This window comes from Enhydra lutris, unplaced genomic scaffold (assembly GCF_002288905.1).
Source record: "Enhydra lutris kenyoni isolate GAN:26980312 unplaced genomic scaffold, ASM228890v2 scaffoldscaffold40, whole genome shotgun sequence".
NCBI classification, from domain to species: Eukaryota; Metazoa; Chordata; class Mammalia; order Carnivora; family Mustelidae; genus Enhydra; species Enhydra lutris.
Window position 1 is genome coordinate 17,714,011 of NW_019154124.1, and position 16,645 is coordinate 17,730,655.

At 39.5% G+C, this 16,645-nt stretch overlaps 1 protein-coding gene across 1 annotated transcript in view; it reads right to left on the reverse strand.

Annotated features, from left to right (window-relative positions):
- LOC111155310 (survival of motor neuron 1, telomeric) overlaps positions 1-16,645 on the reverse strand; it is a 46,124-nt gene that overhangs the window by 10,583 nt on the left and 18,896 nt on the right. Inside the window, exons 6-8 of the mRNA XM_022515453.1 lie at positions 15,570-15,659; positions 14,230-14,340; positions 9,352-9,402 (exon numbers count right to left, since the gene is read on the reverse strand). Coding sequence (XP_022371161.1) covers positions 9,355-9,402; positions 14,230-14,340; positions 15,570-15,659 — 249 coding nt within the window. The 3' untranslated portion in view covers positions 9,352-9,354. The remainder of the gene's footprint in view (positions 1-9,351; positions 9,403-14,229; positions 14,341-15,569; positions 15,660-16,645) is intronic.

A 16,645-nucleotide genomic window follows, 5' to 3' on the forward strand; every position in this document is an offset into this window, starting at 1 on the left:
ATCCTGTCTGGCTGTCCTAATGCGAACAGGATGCTAATGGAAAAGTTGTCAGGCATGTTTCTGTGAAGCAATGGTTAAGAAATGCTAGCTGAAGGGTGCCTGGGTGGCTCATGTGGCTGAGTGTCTGACTCTTAATTTCAGCTCTGGTCATGTTCTCAGGGTTGCAAGAATGAGCTCTGCATAGGGCTCTGGGCTCAGAAGCCTGCTTAAGATTCTCCCCCTCCCTCTGCCCCTCCCCCCACTAATAAATAAATCTTAAAAAAAAAAAAAGGCTAGCTGAGAGTTGTGCCTCACAATCCCAGGGAAGCAGCTTTTTCTCCCCATGCCTTAATAGAACACCTTTTGTACCAAAGCAAAACAAAAAACAAAAAACAAAACCAAGTGAGCTGTAGGCGGTGGTGGTTAAAACATATTTAAGCTGTTAGAAAACTTAATAATGAGTAGTAGCTTCTTTTTAATGATAACAATTTCAAAGAGAAATAATGCAATATCTAGGAAACTGCGATTTCTTTACACTTCTGAATGTAAATGTTTTACATTTTAATGTATGCAGGTATACGAGTAACACCCCTTAAAGATCTTTTCTTAGGAACAAGTTAGTCATAGGTTGGTCATGAATTTGTGGCAAATATTCTGGACCAGGCTGCATTTCCAAGAACCGCTGCTTCAACTCAGGAAAGAAAAGCAAACATCTGCAATTTAATGGTCATTATCATAGTTGTAAGTCCAGTGAAAATCTGCTAGGTTTTAATAACAGTATGATCAAGTACTTCAAATAGGAGTACTTATAAATATAATTTTACCAAGTCTAAGTTTCATCCATGCCATCCTTCAAATTAAATATATTCAAAATGTTGGGGTGCCTGGGTAACTCAGTTGGTTAAGCATCTGATTCTTGATTTTGGCACAGGTCACAATCTCAGGGTGGTGACACTGAACCCTTCATCAGTTTTATTCCAATCATAAAAGTTAAAAAAAGGGCAAAACTAATCTATGATGTTAGAAGTCAAGAAAATGGTTACCCTTGGGAAATGGAATGGTAGTGATCAGAAGGAAACACAAGGATGCTTCAGGATTATGATAATGTTTTTTTTTTTTAAATACAGCTCCTTGTTTTCTTTTAAAAAGATTTTTATTTATTTGTCAGAGAGAGAGAGTGCGCGCGCAAGCCCGTGAGCGTGAGCACATGCACATAAGCAGGGGGAGCTGCAGGCAGAGAGAGAAGCAGGCTCCCTGCTGAGCAAGGAGCCCAGAGTGGGACTTGATCTGTGGGGTCATGACTTGAGCTGAAGGCAGATGCTTAATGGACTGAGCCACCCAGGCATCCCAATAATGTTTTTTTTAATCAAGCTGTTCACTTCTAATACATGCATTTTTCTGCACATGTATTTCAATAAAAAGTTTACAACAATGACCAAAAAAAACCATGAACCTATGCATAATATAAAGCTGAAAATAAAATATGGTGCATCTGGGTCAAAGAGCTCTCTCTTGTTCTAAAAAATTAAAAAATAATCACAAGTTACATCAATAGTTTATTTATATATTATACATATATTTTTTAGATTTATTTATTTCAGAGAGAAAGAGCATGCAAGTGTGTATGTAAAAGGGGAGGCGTGGAGAGAGAGGGGGAGAGAACCCCAAGCAGACTCTGTGGTGAGCCTGAGGCAGGGTTTGAGACCACGAACCTGAGACCATACCCGGAGCTGAAACCAAGAGTCTGACACCCAACCAACTGTGCCACCCAGTCGCCCTTACATTTTTCAAAATATTTCACAATAAAAAATATATGGAGAGCAATGTGAAGTGCAGAAAATGGAAGCTTAGCAAGTTAAATGATTGGTCTCAAAGTATAACCTGTTAATTTGTTACTTTCCATTATCTTGTTGGTTATTAAAAGGGGAATTTCATCATACAATATAAATACACCAAGGTTACAACAGCTCAACATTAGCTTTTAAATAATAGTATTAATGGGAGCATGTACAGGTAATACATTTAAAAAATTACACCTTCAAGTCAGTTGTTTTTCTTCTTCTATACATTAATTAACCAGAAATTCAAGTACCTACGATATCACATCGTAAACTCAGCATGGTGTAACATCTTCCTTTTAAAAAACTTAAAAAAAATTACAGTGACTTGAGACAGAGGTTATGCTTCCATCACAGCAAGGTTATTGCTGCTGTGGAGACAATGACGCCGGTAATATGTTCTGCCAGGCTCATGGAGCAGAGTGGAAGTTACAAGACTTTTCAATATTAGAGAAAATCAAGGAATAAAAATTTTTAGATCATTTGCCAAAATAGCAATCAGTGTATTTCCTACAGTTTGATTTCTAGGGTATAGCTCAGGGGTACAGCATTTGACTGCAGTTCGATTTCTAAGGTCCTAAGGTCAAGAAGTTGGATCCAAAAGGTTGCAGGTAGAGAATTTGTGAAGTATGTCCACATTTAAGGGAAGATCAAAGAAGCTCAACTGAAAGAACTGTGGACTGACACTGACAAGTGTGGGCTGAACAAAAGTTCTTTCTAAAAGTGCTATTTTGGGGTGCCTGGGTGGCTCAGTTGTTGGGCATCTGCCTTCGGCTCAGGTCATGATCCCAGGGTCCTGGGATCGAGCCCCGAATTGGGCTCCCTGCTTGATGGGAAGCCTTCTCCCTCTCCCACTCCCCCTGCTTCTGTTCCCTCTCTCACTGTCTCTCTCTGTGTCAAATAAATAAGAAAAAAAAAAAAGTAAAAAAAAAAAAAAAAAAAAAAAAGTTCTATTTTGAAGATGGTGATTCTGACTTTGGAGGAACTACAGTGATTGGCAGTGAAAGGAAATCACATGTAAAATTCCGTAAATAAAAATTTATTGATTTTTAAATTTAAAAAAATTAAAAATTTTTGGGACACCTGGGTGGCTCAGTGGGTTAAAGCCTCTGCCTTTGGCTCAGGTCATGATCTCAGGGTCCTGGGATTGAGCCCCACATCAGTCTCTCTGCTCAGCAGGGAGCCTGCTTCCTCCTCTCTCTCTGCCTGCCTCTCTGCCTACTTGTGATCTCTGTCAAAGAAATAAATAAAATCTTTTAAAAAAAATTTAAAAATTTCTTGATAAATCCCAATACTACATGCCTGCGACAGACTGATATATCACATGATAAGTATGGAGCTTCTGTCCCTAACGTCCAGCCTGGATTATCACCTCAAACCTTCCTCTATGCACAAAAAGAACTTAACACTTTTTGTCTTTCTTTTTTCAAGATATTATTCATTCTTTGTCCATCTCCTACAATGCATTTTTTAAAAAAGATTATTTATTTATTTGACAGAGATCACAAGTAGGCAGAGAGGCAGGCAGAAAGAGTAGAGGAAGCAGGCTCCCTGCTGAGCAGAGAGACTGATGCGGGGCTCAATCCCAGGACCCTGAGATCATGACCTGAGCCAAAGGCAAAGGCTTATTAACCCACTGAGCCACCCAGATGCCCCTCCTACAATGCATTTTTATTTCAGATTGAAAGAGAAAGATTAGGGGCACCTGGGTGGCTCAGTGTTAAGACTCTGCCTTCAGCTCAGGTCATGGTCTCAGGGTCCTGGGATTGAGCCCCACGTCAGGATCTCTGCTCGGTAGGGAGCCTGCCTCCCCCTCTCCCTCTGTCTGCCTCTCTGCCTACTTGTGATCTCTCTCCCTCTGTGAAATAAATAAATACAAAATCTTAAAAAAAAAAAAAAAGAGAAAGGCTAATAAGACTGGAAAATAATTTGGAAAGGGCATCATTAAATTAGAAAACATATTATCAACATTATCTAGTAACATGAAACAGTTACACTTAGCAGGGACAATACAAGAATACAAGAATACAAGAATAATGTAAGCTTTAAACAAATAATTGTGTGTTTTTTAACTTTAAGGTGATTTTCAATCCTTAGGATCTACCAAACATAACAAAACACTTTTTTAGTCACAAAACAAAGTCACATAACCACAAAATGGTTGTCAGGAAAGATGCTAAGTGATCACTTACCATATAGTAACCAGTATGATAGCCACTCATGTACCAAGAGATTAACATACTTCCCAAAGCATCAGCATCATCAAAAGAATCTGGACATATGGGAGGTGGTGGGGGAATTATCTGGAAATGGAGAAAGACGTACTTTAAAGTCATTAAACAAAAACTGAAGTCTGGACATCCATTTTACATAAAGAATGCTGGATATTTGTTCTATCTTCCTCTATATTTTATGCCATTTCCTATTTAAAACTTAAAAAAAAAATGACATCTTGAGAAAGCCAACGAGTAACAACAAAAGACCAACAAAATCAAAATAAGTAAGAATCAAAAGACGGGGCGCCTGGGTGGCTCAGTGGGTTAAGCCTCTGCCTTCGGCTCAGGTCATGATCTCAGGGTCCTGGGATCGAGCCCCGCATCGGGCTCTCTGCTTGGCAGGGAGACTGCTTCCTCCTCTCTCCTTGCCTGCCCTCTCTGCCTACTTGTGATCTCTCTCTGTCAAATAAATAAATAAAATCTTAAAAAAAAAAAAAAAAAGAATCAAAGGATGATACATCATGTAAAATGTCAGGTATTGTTTTGACTTTTGAACTATTATTACATTCCATTAATTATCTATGGGTAAAAGACCAAGTATATTATTCTTTTTTTTTTAAAGATTTTATTTCTTCAGAGAGAGAAAGCGCAAGCACGTGTGCTGGTGGGTAGGGGCAGAGGGAGAAAAACAATCTCAAGCAGATTCTATGCTGAACATGGAGCCTGATGTGGGGTTCAGTCCCATGACCCTGAGATCATAGACCTGAGCCAAAATCAAGAGTCAGATGCCCAACTGACTGAGCCACCCAGACATCGCATGTATACATACTTCTATGGTTTTACTCAAAAACCACCCAGACAGCATGTTAAGTAAAGGTCGTGGGTAGAACAACTGCGCTGCCCCCACTGGAACACATGCAATTTGCTAAAAAGCGTCTTGTATCTAGCCTACTGCTGCTATCCAGAAGTCTACCATTAGATACCCACACAGTCTATGCGAAGTTAACATCCAGGCATATCTGGAAGAGCAAAAGATTAATCCTTACTTACAGTGCAATTAAATCCTTTTAAGTAAGAGACACCTCCCATAGAATGACATATAATTTCTGACAGGAAGGAATATAAGGCTCAGAGTTGGGGCCAATAAGAGAACTGAGTCTGGGTAGCAGAAGGGCATTAAAAACAAAAACCTGGGGTTTGGTTCCAATTGTTACCCACTAGAATCTGACCATAGGACATTTTGCAATCACCCATGTGCTGCTAAATCCCTAAGTATGTATGAAAGCAACGTTTAATCTGAATTCTTTTGCACTTACTGGTGGTCCAGAAGGAAATGGAGGCAGCCAGCATGATAAGAAGTGTGGTGGTGGTGGAGGTGGTGGTGGGCCACTGAATTTTAGACCAGGCTGTAAAGAACATTCCAAAGGAAGATTAATGTACCCATTTACACATGAAAGGAGGAAAATGATTCAGTGCCGTAAGAGTCAAAATAATCACCAAGAATAATATATTATACATATCAAAAAAGATGAAATAGAATTTCATATACCAAATAGTGAAGACTCATAAATCTAGATATCCCTCATTTCCTTTCTATATAAACATTCAGAAAATCAAATCAAACTAAGAAAGACGCCTAATTACCTAATAAATCAGAGATAATATATTTACCAAGGTATGTAAATCACAAAAGACTATCTCCCCCACAGTTTTATTGTGTAATCTTTTTACGGATGTCCTTTGAGTTACATATTACTGTAGAGCATATATTGTACAAATTAGTAAACCTCACATGTAATAAGGAAAACCATGCTATGGCTGCAAACAGTAGCCTCATTGGTACTGTATGCAACCTGTTGATTGTATGGGTTGCCCTAAGGGACCTAAGTTTTATTGTGTAATCTTTTTACGGATGTCCTTTGAGTTACATATTACTGTAGAGCATATATTGTACAAATTAGTAAACCTCACATGTAATAAGGAAAACCATGCTATGGCTGCAAACAGTAGCCTCATTGGTACTGTATGCAACCTGTTGATTGTATGGGTTGCCCTAAGCTGCCGAGCAGAGAGCCCGACGCGGGACTCGATCCCAGGACCCTGAGATCATGACCCGAGCCGAAGGCAGCGGCTTAACCCACTGAGCCACCCAGGCGCCCCTAAATAAAATCTTTTAAAAGAAAAAAAAATAGGGCGCCTGGGTGGCTCAGTGGGTTGAGCCTCTGCCTTCGGCTCAGGTCATGGTCTCAGGGTCCTGGGATCGAGCCCCACGTCGGGCTCTCTGCTCGGCATGGAGCCTGCTTCCTCCTCTCTCTCTGCCTGCCTCTCTGCCTACCTGTGATCTCTGTCTGTCAAATGAATAAAATCTTTAAAAAAAAAAAAAAATAGGAGGAACTGGCGTGCCTGGCTGGCTTAGTCTGAAGACTGTGTGACTCTCGACCTCAGGGTCACTGAGTTTCAGCCCCACATTGGGTGTAGAGATAACTTAAAAAATAAAACTTAAAAATAACATGAGGTACGGTACTAGTATACCTGTCTTCCTTCCATAGATTATGAAAGTGGGCATTGGGCAACAAATAGCACAGGGCAGAGATCCATGAACAAAGCAAACACTTAAGGTGAGTTTTCCACTCACCCCATTTCGGGAGGACACAATTTCCAAGGCAGAGCTTGAACAGGTATTGTTCTTCGTATGTGGAAAAAGAGAGTTTGGGCCTTGGAATAAGGGACCTAGAATCTAAAGAGGTAGAGTCTAGAAAGCAGGAATTTGAAAATGAGGAGCTCCAGAAATCTATGTAAAAATTCTACTTAGGTACTTGCCCAAATCCTAAATTATGCAGATACCATGGAGCTTGGAAGCAGTGCAGGGGGGCTGAGAGCTGGAGGGAGAATTCTGAGGTCATACGGAGTGCCATCACTTACTCTGTACCCAAGGAAAAGCCATTTCACCTCTATGAGTCTTTTTCTTGTCAGTAAAATGGGAATAGTAGTATCTAACTTGACGGTGCTATAAAGATCAAATGAAGTAAACTAAGCCTAGTACACCCAGTAGTCTTTCATGTGCAGTTTCTAGTTTCCTTTACAACAAAAACCCAAACTAATAAACCTAAGGAGTCTACCAAAAACAAATTCCATAAAGTAAGATTTTACTTACTCTTAGCAAGAAGTCTTTATCTAAACACAAAGACTACAATGCTTCACATCTGTCTTCTGCCTGGAAACCAAGATCTGGTTTTATTTAGTGAAATACGGCTCTCCCCCATCCTTCCGGGCTGCCACAGCGGTGCCTGTGAATGGCCTGGCTGATGCTCTCAAGAGCATTAACAGTGCTGAGTTCTTATTAGGCCATGCTCCAGAGTCCTCATTCAGTTTCTAACTGTGATGACGAAGCAGGGTTACATGGGTGATAGAAATGACTGATGATCACAGAGCTGGGAAAATTGCTGTAAACCTCATGGGAAGGTTAAACACGTATGATCAGCCCCAGATCTGATGTATAACTGAAAGATCTAGAAACATGGCAGAATAATGTTCCTGTCCCATCAGTTTGGTTTCATTGTCCTCACAAACTCAGCTGGCATCATGGACTATCAAGAAGCAAGATGAAAACACACAGGAGGGAAAATCCTGGGATTCTTTTTCTAGGGATATAATGTATACATCCAAATAAAATCCCTCAATGGACATGAATGAATGAATGAAGTGAAATGTAAATTCCAAATTATGTGCCATTTTAAAATATAAAAAAGACGAATTTATGTGTCATAATAACTAGTAATGAAATGATTAGAACTTGAAAGCTCATAAATTACTTTCCTTAACCATATTACTTGTTATCTCCAAAATATGTTACATACAGTATCTTAAAACAACGGCTGAACTCATGCATAATCATAACTAAAAACAGTCCTGTGTGAAAGAGTACATATTATAGGATTCCCTCATATAAAGTTCTAAAATAGGTAATCTTTGATCACAGAATTCAAAATGGTGACTTTTTATACTGAAGAAAATGTTCTATATCTTGATTAAGGTGTAGTTAACAATGATCTGCCTTCTCAAAACATCAAACTCTCATTTTAAAGATTTATTTCAGAGAGAATGAGGGAGAGAGCAAGACAGAGAGCAAGAGAGAGCAGGGGTAATGGCAGAGAGAGAGGGGGATAAGCAGACTCCTGCTGAATGGGGAATCTTACAAGGGGGGCTTGATCCAAGGACACCGAGATCACGACCTGAGCCAAAATCCAGAATCAGATGCTCAACTGAGCCACCTAGCCACCCCCAAACTCTCCATTTTAAATCTGTGCATTTTACTGTATATAAATTATACCTCAAACAAAGGTACTGTGAAAAAAAATGTGGGCTATGTACAAATGTTGTTGAGCCCTTCTGAAAGGCTATGATTCATACATAAAAATGACCAAAGCCAAGTACTTAGTGAGAGAACTATATAATGAATGTCTTCTACAAACTGCCGTATACAAAATACAGACTCTGTCTGCAGTGGCAGGAATTGCTCTTATTCAAGGTTCAGAATTTGATTTCTGAGTTGAATTGTTTTTACACTCATCAAGAGCTTCAAACAACAGGTGCCTTAGAAGTTTTTAACTGTTAAAAACCATTAACCCTGTAGTTTATTTACATTAATGGCAACCATGCAGAAAAGCTATGTTTACTAAACGTGACTGAGGTATAGTGATCTCTGGCCAATCCTTTTTTTTAAGATTTTATTTATTTATTTGACAGACAGAGATCACAAGTAGAGAGAGAGGCAGGCAGAGAGAGAGGAGGAAGCAGGCTCCCTGCTGAGCAGAGAGCCCAATGCGGGGCTCGATCCCAGGACCTTGAGATCATGACCCCAGCCGAAGGCAGAGGCTTTAACCCACTGAGCCACCCAGGCGCCCTATGGCCAGTCCTTTAATGAAGGCACTCTTCCAGTATGTCACCTCACCTGTCTCTCTTCCGCCACCCAGGCGCCCCTTAATAGTTTTCTATTAACTTTTTTATTTTTTAACATTTCATTAAAAAAAGTTTTTTTTTGAAAAAAGGTTTTATATATTAGAGAGAGAGAGAGAGAGAGCGTGCATGCATGCAAGCACAAGCAGGGGGAGCAGCTGAGGGAAAAGGAGAAGCAGGTTCCCCACTGAGCAGGGAGCCCAACATGGGCCTCGATCCCAGGACCGCAGGATCATGACCTGGAGCCCAAGGCAGATGGTTAACCAATTGAGCCACGGAGGCACCCCACCGTTTCAATTTTTTAAAACACATGTTGTGAAATTTATACAAAAGGTTCACTTTTATAATAATGGTACACTTACTCTTTAATTGAAATGTGAGCACCTTCCTTCTTTTTGGTTTTGTTTGAAACCCTGTAAGGAAACATAAAGGAATTTAAAAGAATAGCATACACATTTCCACTTTGTTCATATAACACATTTTACTAGTTCCACTTAAGAAAGTATCATCAGAAAATAAGTTCACAGCCTTTAAATATGCTTTAAAATTGATCCCAGAGTAAGCAACTATTAGGCTGTAATTAAGAAATTTTCTTTCACGAAGTCCAGTGATGTTCCTGAGCCAACTTATACCTTAATTCTGTTAAGTAAAATATACAATGTGTCACTCTCATTTATTAAAACAAAACCATTAGAGACTATGTACTAAAGAACATTTTAGAAGTTAAAAAAAAAGCAGGACCAGTACTCAAATATTTATGTTTTTCCTGGTCAGACCTAACCCAAGTGCCCTATTCCTCTCTTCTGGCTTCCACGTGACCTTCTTTCCCTACACATGTATCAACTTTCCACTTTACTACTAATCTAGACTTTAGAGAACACAAGATATATTAAAAGTGATTTACTCTTGGGTGCCTGGGTGGCTTGGTGGGTTAAGCCACTGCCTTCAGCTCAGGTCATGATCTCAGGGTCCTGGGATCGAGTCCCGCATCGGGTTCTCTGCTCGGCAGAGATCCTGCTTCCCTCTCTCTCTCTGCCTGCCTCTCCATCTACTTGTGATCTCTCTCTGTCAAATAAATAAATAAAATCTTAAAAAAAAAAAAAAAAGTGATTTACTCTTAATAAGTACCAAAGAATAGCCTATTTCATGTTATTTCAAAAACACTACTCTTAAATCATCTGCATTATGCTTGGCTTTCTAGATTTCCAGAGGCTAAGAGACGGACCCAAATCCTGTCTGGCTGTCCTAATGCGAACAGGATGCTAATGGAAAAGTTGTCAGGCATGTTTCTGTGAAGCAATGGTTAAGAAATGCTAGCTGAAGGGTGCCTGGGTGGCTCATGTGGCTGAGTGTCTGACTCTTAATTTCAGCTCTGGTCATGTTCTCAGGGTTGCAAGAATGAGCTCTGCATAGGGCTCTGGGCTCAGAAGCCTGCTTAAGATTCTCCCCCTCCCTCTGCCCCTCCCCCCACTAATAAATAAATCTTAAAAAAAAAAAAAGGCTAGCTGAGAGTTGTGCCTCACAATCCCAGGGAAGCAGCTTTTTCTCCCCATGCCTTAATAGAACACCTTTTGTACCAAAGCAAAACAAAAAACAAAAAACAAAACCAAGTGAGCTGTAGGCGGTGGTGGTTAAAACATATTTAAGCTGTTAGAAAACTTAATAATGAGTAGTAGCTTCTTTTTAATGATAACAATTTCAAAGAGAAATAATGCAATATCTAGGAAACTGCGATTTCTTTACACTTCTGAATGTAAATGTTTTACATTTTAATGTATGCAGGTATACGAGTAACACCCCTTAAAGATCTTTTCTTAGGAACAAGTTAGTCATAGGTTGGTCATGAATTTGTGGCAAATATTCTGGACCAGGCTGCATTTCCAAGAACCGCTGCTTCAACTCAGGAAAGAAAAGCAAACATCTGCAATTTAATGGTCATTATCATAGTTGTAAGTCCAGTGAAAATCTGCTAGGTTTTAATAACAGTATGATCAAGTACTTCAAATAGGAGTACTTATAAATATAATTTTACCAAGTCTAAGTTTCATCCATGCCATCCTTCAAATTAAATATATTCAAAATGTTGGGGTGCCTGGGTAACTCAGTTGGTTAAGCATCTGATTCTTGATTTTGGCACAGGTCACAATCTCAGGGTGGTGACACTGAACCCTTCATCAGTTTTATTCCAATCATAAAAGTTAAAAAAAGGGCAAAACTAATCTATGATGTTAGAAGTCAAGAAAATGGTTACCCTTGGGAAATGGAATGGTAGTGATCAGAAGGAAACACAAGGATGCTTCAGGATTATGATAATGTTTTTTTTTTTTAAATACAGCTCCTTGTTTTCTTTTAAAAAGATTTTTATTTATTTGTCAGAGAGAGAGAGTGCGCGCGCAAGCCCGTGAGCGTGAGCACATGCACATAAGCAGGGGGAGCTGCAGGCAGAGAGAGAAGCAGGCTCCCTGCTGAGCAAGGAGCCCAGAGTGGGACTTGATCTGTGGGGTCATGACTTGAGCTGAAGGCAGATGCTTAATGGACTGAGCCACCCAGGCATCCCAATAATGTTTTTTTTAATCAAGCTGTTCACTTCTAATACATGCATTTTTCTGCACATGTATTTCAATAAAAAGTTTACAACAATGACCAAAAAAAACCATGAACCTATGCATAATATAAAGCTGAAAATAAAATATGGTGCATCTGGGTCAAAGAGCTCTCTCTTGTTCTAAAAAATTAAAAAATAATCACAAGTTACATCAATAGTTTATTTATATATTATACATATATTTTTTAGATTTATTTATTTCAGAGAGAAAGAGCATGCAAGTGTGTATGTAAAAGGGGAGGCGTGGAGAGAGAGGGGGAGAGAACCCCAAGCAGACTCTGTGGTGAGCCTGAGGCAGGGTTTGAGACCACGAACCTGAGACCATACCCGGAGCTGAAACCAAGAGTCTGACACCCAACCAACTGTGCCACCCAGTCGCCCTTACATTTTTCAAAATATTTCACAATAAAAAATATATGGAGAGCAATGTGAAGTGCAGAAAATGGAAGCTTAGCAAGTTAAATGATTGGTCTCAAAGTATAACCTGTTAATTTGTTACTTTCCATTATCTTGTTGGTTATTAAAAGGGGAATTTCATCATACAATATAAATACACCAAGGTTACAACAGCTCAACATTAGCTTTTAAATAATAGTATTAATGGGAGCATGTACAGGTAATACATTTAAAAAATTACACCTTCAAGTCAGTTGTTTTTCTTCTTCTATACATTAATTAACCAGAAATTCAAGTACCTACGATATCACATCGTAAACTCAGCATGGTGTAACATCTTCCTTTTAAAAAACTTAAAAAAAATTACAGTGACTTGAGACAGAGGTTATGCTTCCATCACAGCAAGGTTATTGCTGCTGTGGAGACAATGACGCCGGTAATATGTTCTGCCAGGCTCATGGAGCAGAGTGGAAGTTACAAGACTTTTCAATATTAGAGAAAATCAAGGAATAAAAATTTTTAGATCATTTGCCAAAATAGCAATCAGTGTATTTCCTACAGTTTGATTTCTAGGGTATAGCTCAGGGGTACAGCATTTGACTGCAGTTCGATTTCTAAGGTCCTAAGGTCAAGAAGTTGGATCCAAAAGGTTGCAGGTAGAGAATTTGTGAAGTATGTCCACATTTAAGGGAAGATCAAAGAAGCTCAACTGAAAGAACTGTGGACTGACACTGACAAGTGTGGGCTGAACAAAAGTTCTTTCTAAAAGTGCTATTTTGGGGTGCCTGGGTGGCTCAGTTGTTGGGCATCTGCCTTCGGCTCAGGTCATGATCCCAGGGTCCTGGGATCGAGCCCCGAATTGGGCTCCCTGCTTGATGGGAAGCCTTCTCCCTCTCCCACTCCCCCTGCTTCTGTTCCCTCTCTCACTGTCTCTCTCTGTGTCAAATAAATAAGAAAAAAAAAAAAGTAAAAAAAAAAAAAAAAAAAAAAAAAAGTTCTATTTTGAAGATGGTGATTCTGACTTTGGAGGAACTACAGTGATTGGCAGTGAAAGGAAATCACATGTAAAATTCCGTAAATAAAAATTTATTGATTTTTAAATTTAAAAAAATTAAAAATTTTTGGGACACCTGGGTGGCTCAGTGGGTTAAAGCCTCTGCCTTTGGCTCAGGTCATGATCTCAGGGTCCTGGGATTGAGCCCCACATCAGTCTCTCTGCTCAGCAGGGAGCCTGCTTCCTCCTCTCTCTCTGCCTGCCTCTCTGCCTACTTGTGATCTCTGTCAAAGAAATAAATAAAATCTTTTAAAAAAAATTTAAAAATTTCTTGATAAATCCCAATACTACATGCCTGCGACAGACTGATATATCACATGATAAGTATGGAGCTTCTGTCCCTAACGTCCAGCCTGGATTATCACCTCAAACCTTCCTCTATGCACAAAAAGAACTTAACACTTTTTGTCTTTCTTTTTTCAAGATATTATTCATTCTTTGTCCATCTCCTACAATGCATTTTTTAAAAAAGATTATTTATTTATTTGACAGAGATCACAAGTAGGCAGAGAGGCAGGCAGAAAGAGTAGAGGAAGCAGGCTCCCTGCTGAGCAGAGAGACTGATGCGGGGCTCAATCCCAGGACCCTGAGATCATGACCTGAGCCAAAGGCAAAGGCTTATTAACCCACTGAGCCACCCAGATGCCCCTCCTACAATGCATTTTTATTTCAGATTGAAAGAGAAAGATTAGGGGCACCTGGGTGGCTCAGTGTTAAGACTCTGCCTTCAGCTCAGGTCATGGTCTCAGGGTCCTGGGATTGAGCCCCACGTCAGGATCTCTGCTCGGTAGGGAGCCTGCCTCCCCCTCTCCCTCTGTCTGCCTCTCTGCCTACTTGTGATCTCTCTCCCTCTGTGAAATAAATAAATACAAAATCTTAAAAAAAAAAAAAAAGAGAAAGGCTAATAAGACTGGAAAATAATTTGGAAAGGGCATCATTAAATTAGAAAACATATTATCAACATTATCTAGTAACATGAAACAGTTACACTTAGCAGGGACAATACAAGAATACAAGAATACAAGAATAATGTAAGCTTTAAACAAATAATTGTGTGTTTTTTAACTTTAAGGTGATTTTCAATCCTTAGGATCTACCAAACATAACAAAACACTTTTTTAGTCACAAAACAAAGTCACATAACCACAAAATGGTTGTCAGGAAAGATGCTAAGTGATCACTTACCATATAGTAACCAGTATGATAGCCACTCATGTACCAAGAGATTAACATACTTCCCAAAGCATCAGCATCATCAAAAGAATCTGGACATATGGGAGGTGGTGGGGGAATTATCTGGAAATGGAGAAAGACGTACTTTAAAGTCATTAAACAAAAACTGAAGTCTGGACATCCATTTTACATAAAGAATGCTGGATATTTGTTCTATCTTCCTCTATATTTTATGCCATTTCCTATTTAAAACTTAAAAAAAAAATGACATCTTGAGAAAGCCAACGAGTAACAACAAAAGACCAACAAAATCAAAATAAGTAAGAATCAAAAGACGGGGCGCCTGGGTGGCTCAGTGGGTTAAGCCTCTGCCTTCGGCTCAGGTCATGATCTCAGGGTCCTGGGATCGAGCCCCGCATCGGGCTCTCTGCTTGGCAGGGAGACTGCTTCCTCCTCTCTCCTTGCCTGCCCTCTCTGCCTACTTGTGATCTCTCTCTGTCAAATAAATAAATAAAATCTTAAAAAAAAAAAAAAAAAGAATCAAAGGATGATACATCATGTAAAATGTCAGGTATTGTTTTGACTTTTGAACTATTATTACATTCCATTAATTATCTATGGGTAAAAGACCAAGTATATTATTCTTTTTTTTTTAAAGATTTTATTTCTTCAGAGAGAGAAAGCGCAAGCACGTGTGCTGGTGGGTAGGGGCAGAGGGAGAAAAACAATCTCAAGCAGATTCTATGCTGAACATGGAGCCTGATGTGGGGTTCAGTCCCATGACCCTGAGATCATAGACCTGAGCCAAAATCAAGAGTCAGATGCCCAACTGACTGAGCCACCCAGACATCGCATGTATACATACTTCTATGGTTTTACTCAAAAACCACCCAGACAGCATGTTAAGTAAAGGTCGTGGGTAGAACAACTGCGCTGCCCCCACTGGAACACATGCAATTTGCTAAAAAGCGTCTTGTATCTAGCCTACTGCTGCTATCCAGAAGTCTACCATTAGATACCCACACAGTCTATGCGAAGTTAACATCCAGGCATATCTGGAAGAGCAAAAGATTAATCCTTACTTACAGTGCAATTAAATCCTTTTAAGTAAGAGACACCTCCCATAGAATGACATATAATTTCTGACAGGAAGGAATATAAGGCTCAGAGTTGGGGCCAATAAGAGAACTGAGTCTGGGTAGCAGAAGGGCATTAAAAACAAAAACCTGGGGTTTGGTTCCAATTGTTACCCACTAGAATCTGACCATAGGACATTTTGCAATCACCCATGTGCTGCTAAATCCCTAAGTATGTATGAAAGCAACGTTTAATCTGAATTCTTTTGCACTTACTGGTGGTCCAGAAGGAAATGGAGGCAGCCAGCATGATAAGAAGTGTGGTGGTGGTGGAGGTGGTGGTGGGCCACTGAATTTTAGACCAGGCTGTAAAGAACATTCCAAAGGAAGATTAATGTACCCATTTACACATGAAAGGAGGAAAATGATTCAGTGCCGTAAGAGTCAAAATAATCACCAAGAATAATATATTATACATATCAAAAAAGATGAAATAGAATTTCATATACCAAATAGTGAAGACTCATAAATCTAGATATCCCTCATTTCCTTTCTATATAAACATTCAGAAAATCAAATCAAACTAAGAAAGACGCCTAATTACCTAATAAATCAGAGATAATATATTTACCAAGGTATGTAAATCACAAAAGACTATCTCCCCCACAGTTTTATTGTGTAATCTTTTTACGGATGTCCTTTGAGTTACATATTACTGTAGAGCATATATTGTACAAATTAGTAAACCTCACATGTAATAAGGAAAACCATGCTATGGCTGCAAACAGTAGCCTCATTGGTACTGTATGCAACCTGTTGATTGTATGGGTTGCCCTAAGGGACCTAAGTTTTATTGTGTAATCTTTTTACGGATGTCCTTTGAGTTACATATTACTGTAGAGCATATATTGTACAAATTAGTAAACCTCACATGTAATAAGGAAAACCATGCTATGGCTGCAAACAGTAGCCTCATTGGTACTGTATGCAACCTGTTGATTGTATGGGTTGCCCTAAGAAGATAGCCCTTTCCAGTAGATGTTGAGGTCTGACCTCATGGCTATCTCCAATTTAGGCTGCAGACAGGTATGTGGGGTGCCTTTGCAAAGCCCCAGGTCACAGCAGTCAGGGTCCACATTGGCCAAGTCATCATGTCCATCCCTACCAAGATGCAGAAAAAGGAGCATGTGATCGGGGCTCTACGCAGGGCCAAGTTCAAGTTCGCTGGACGCCAGAAGATCCACATCTCCAAGAAGTGGGGCTTTACTAAGTTCAATGCAGATGAATTTGAAGACATGGCAGCTGAAAAGTGGCTTATCTTAGAAGGCTGTAGGGTCAAATACATCTCTAAC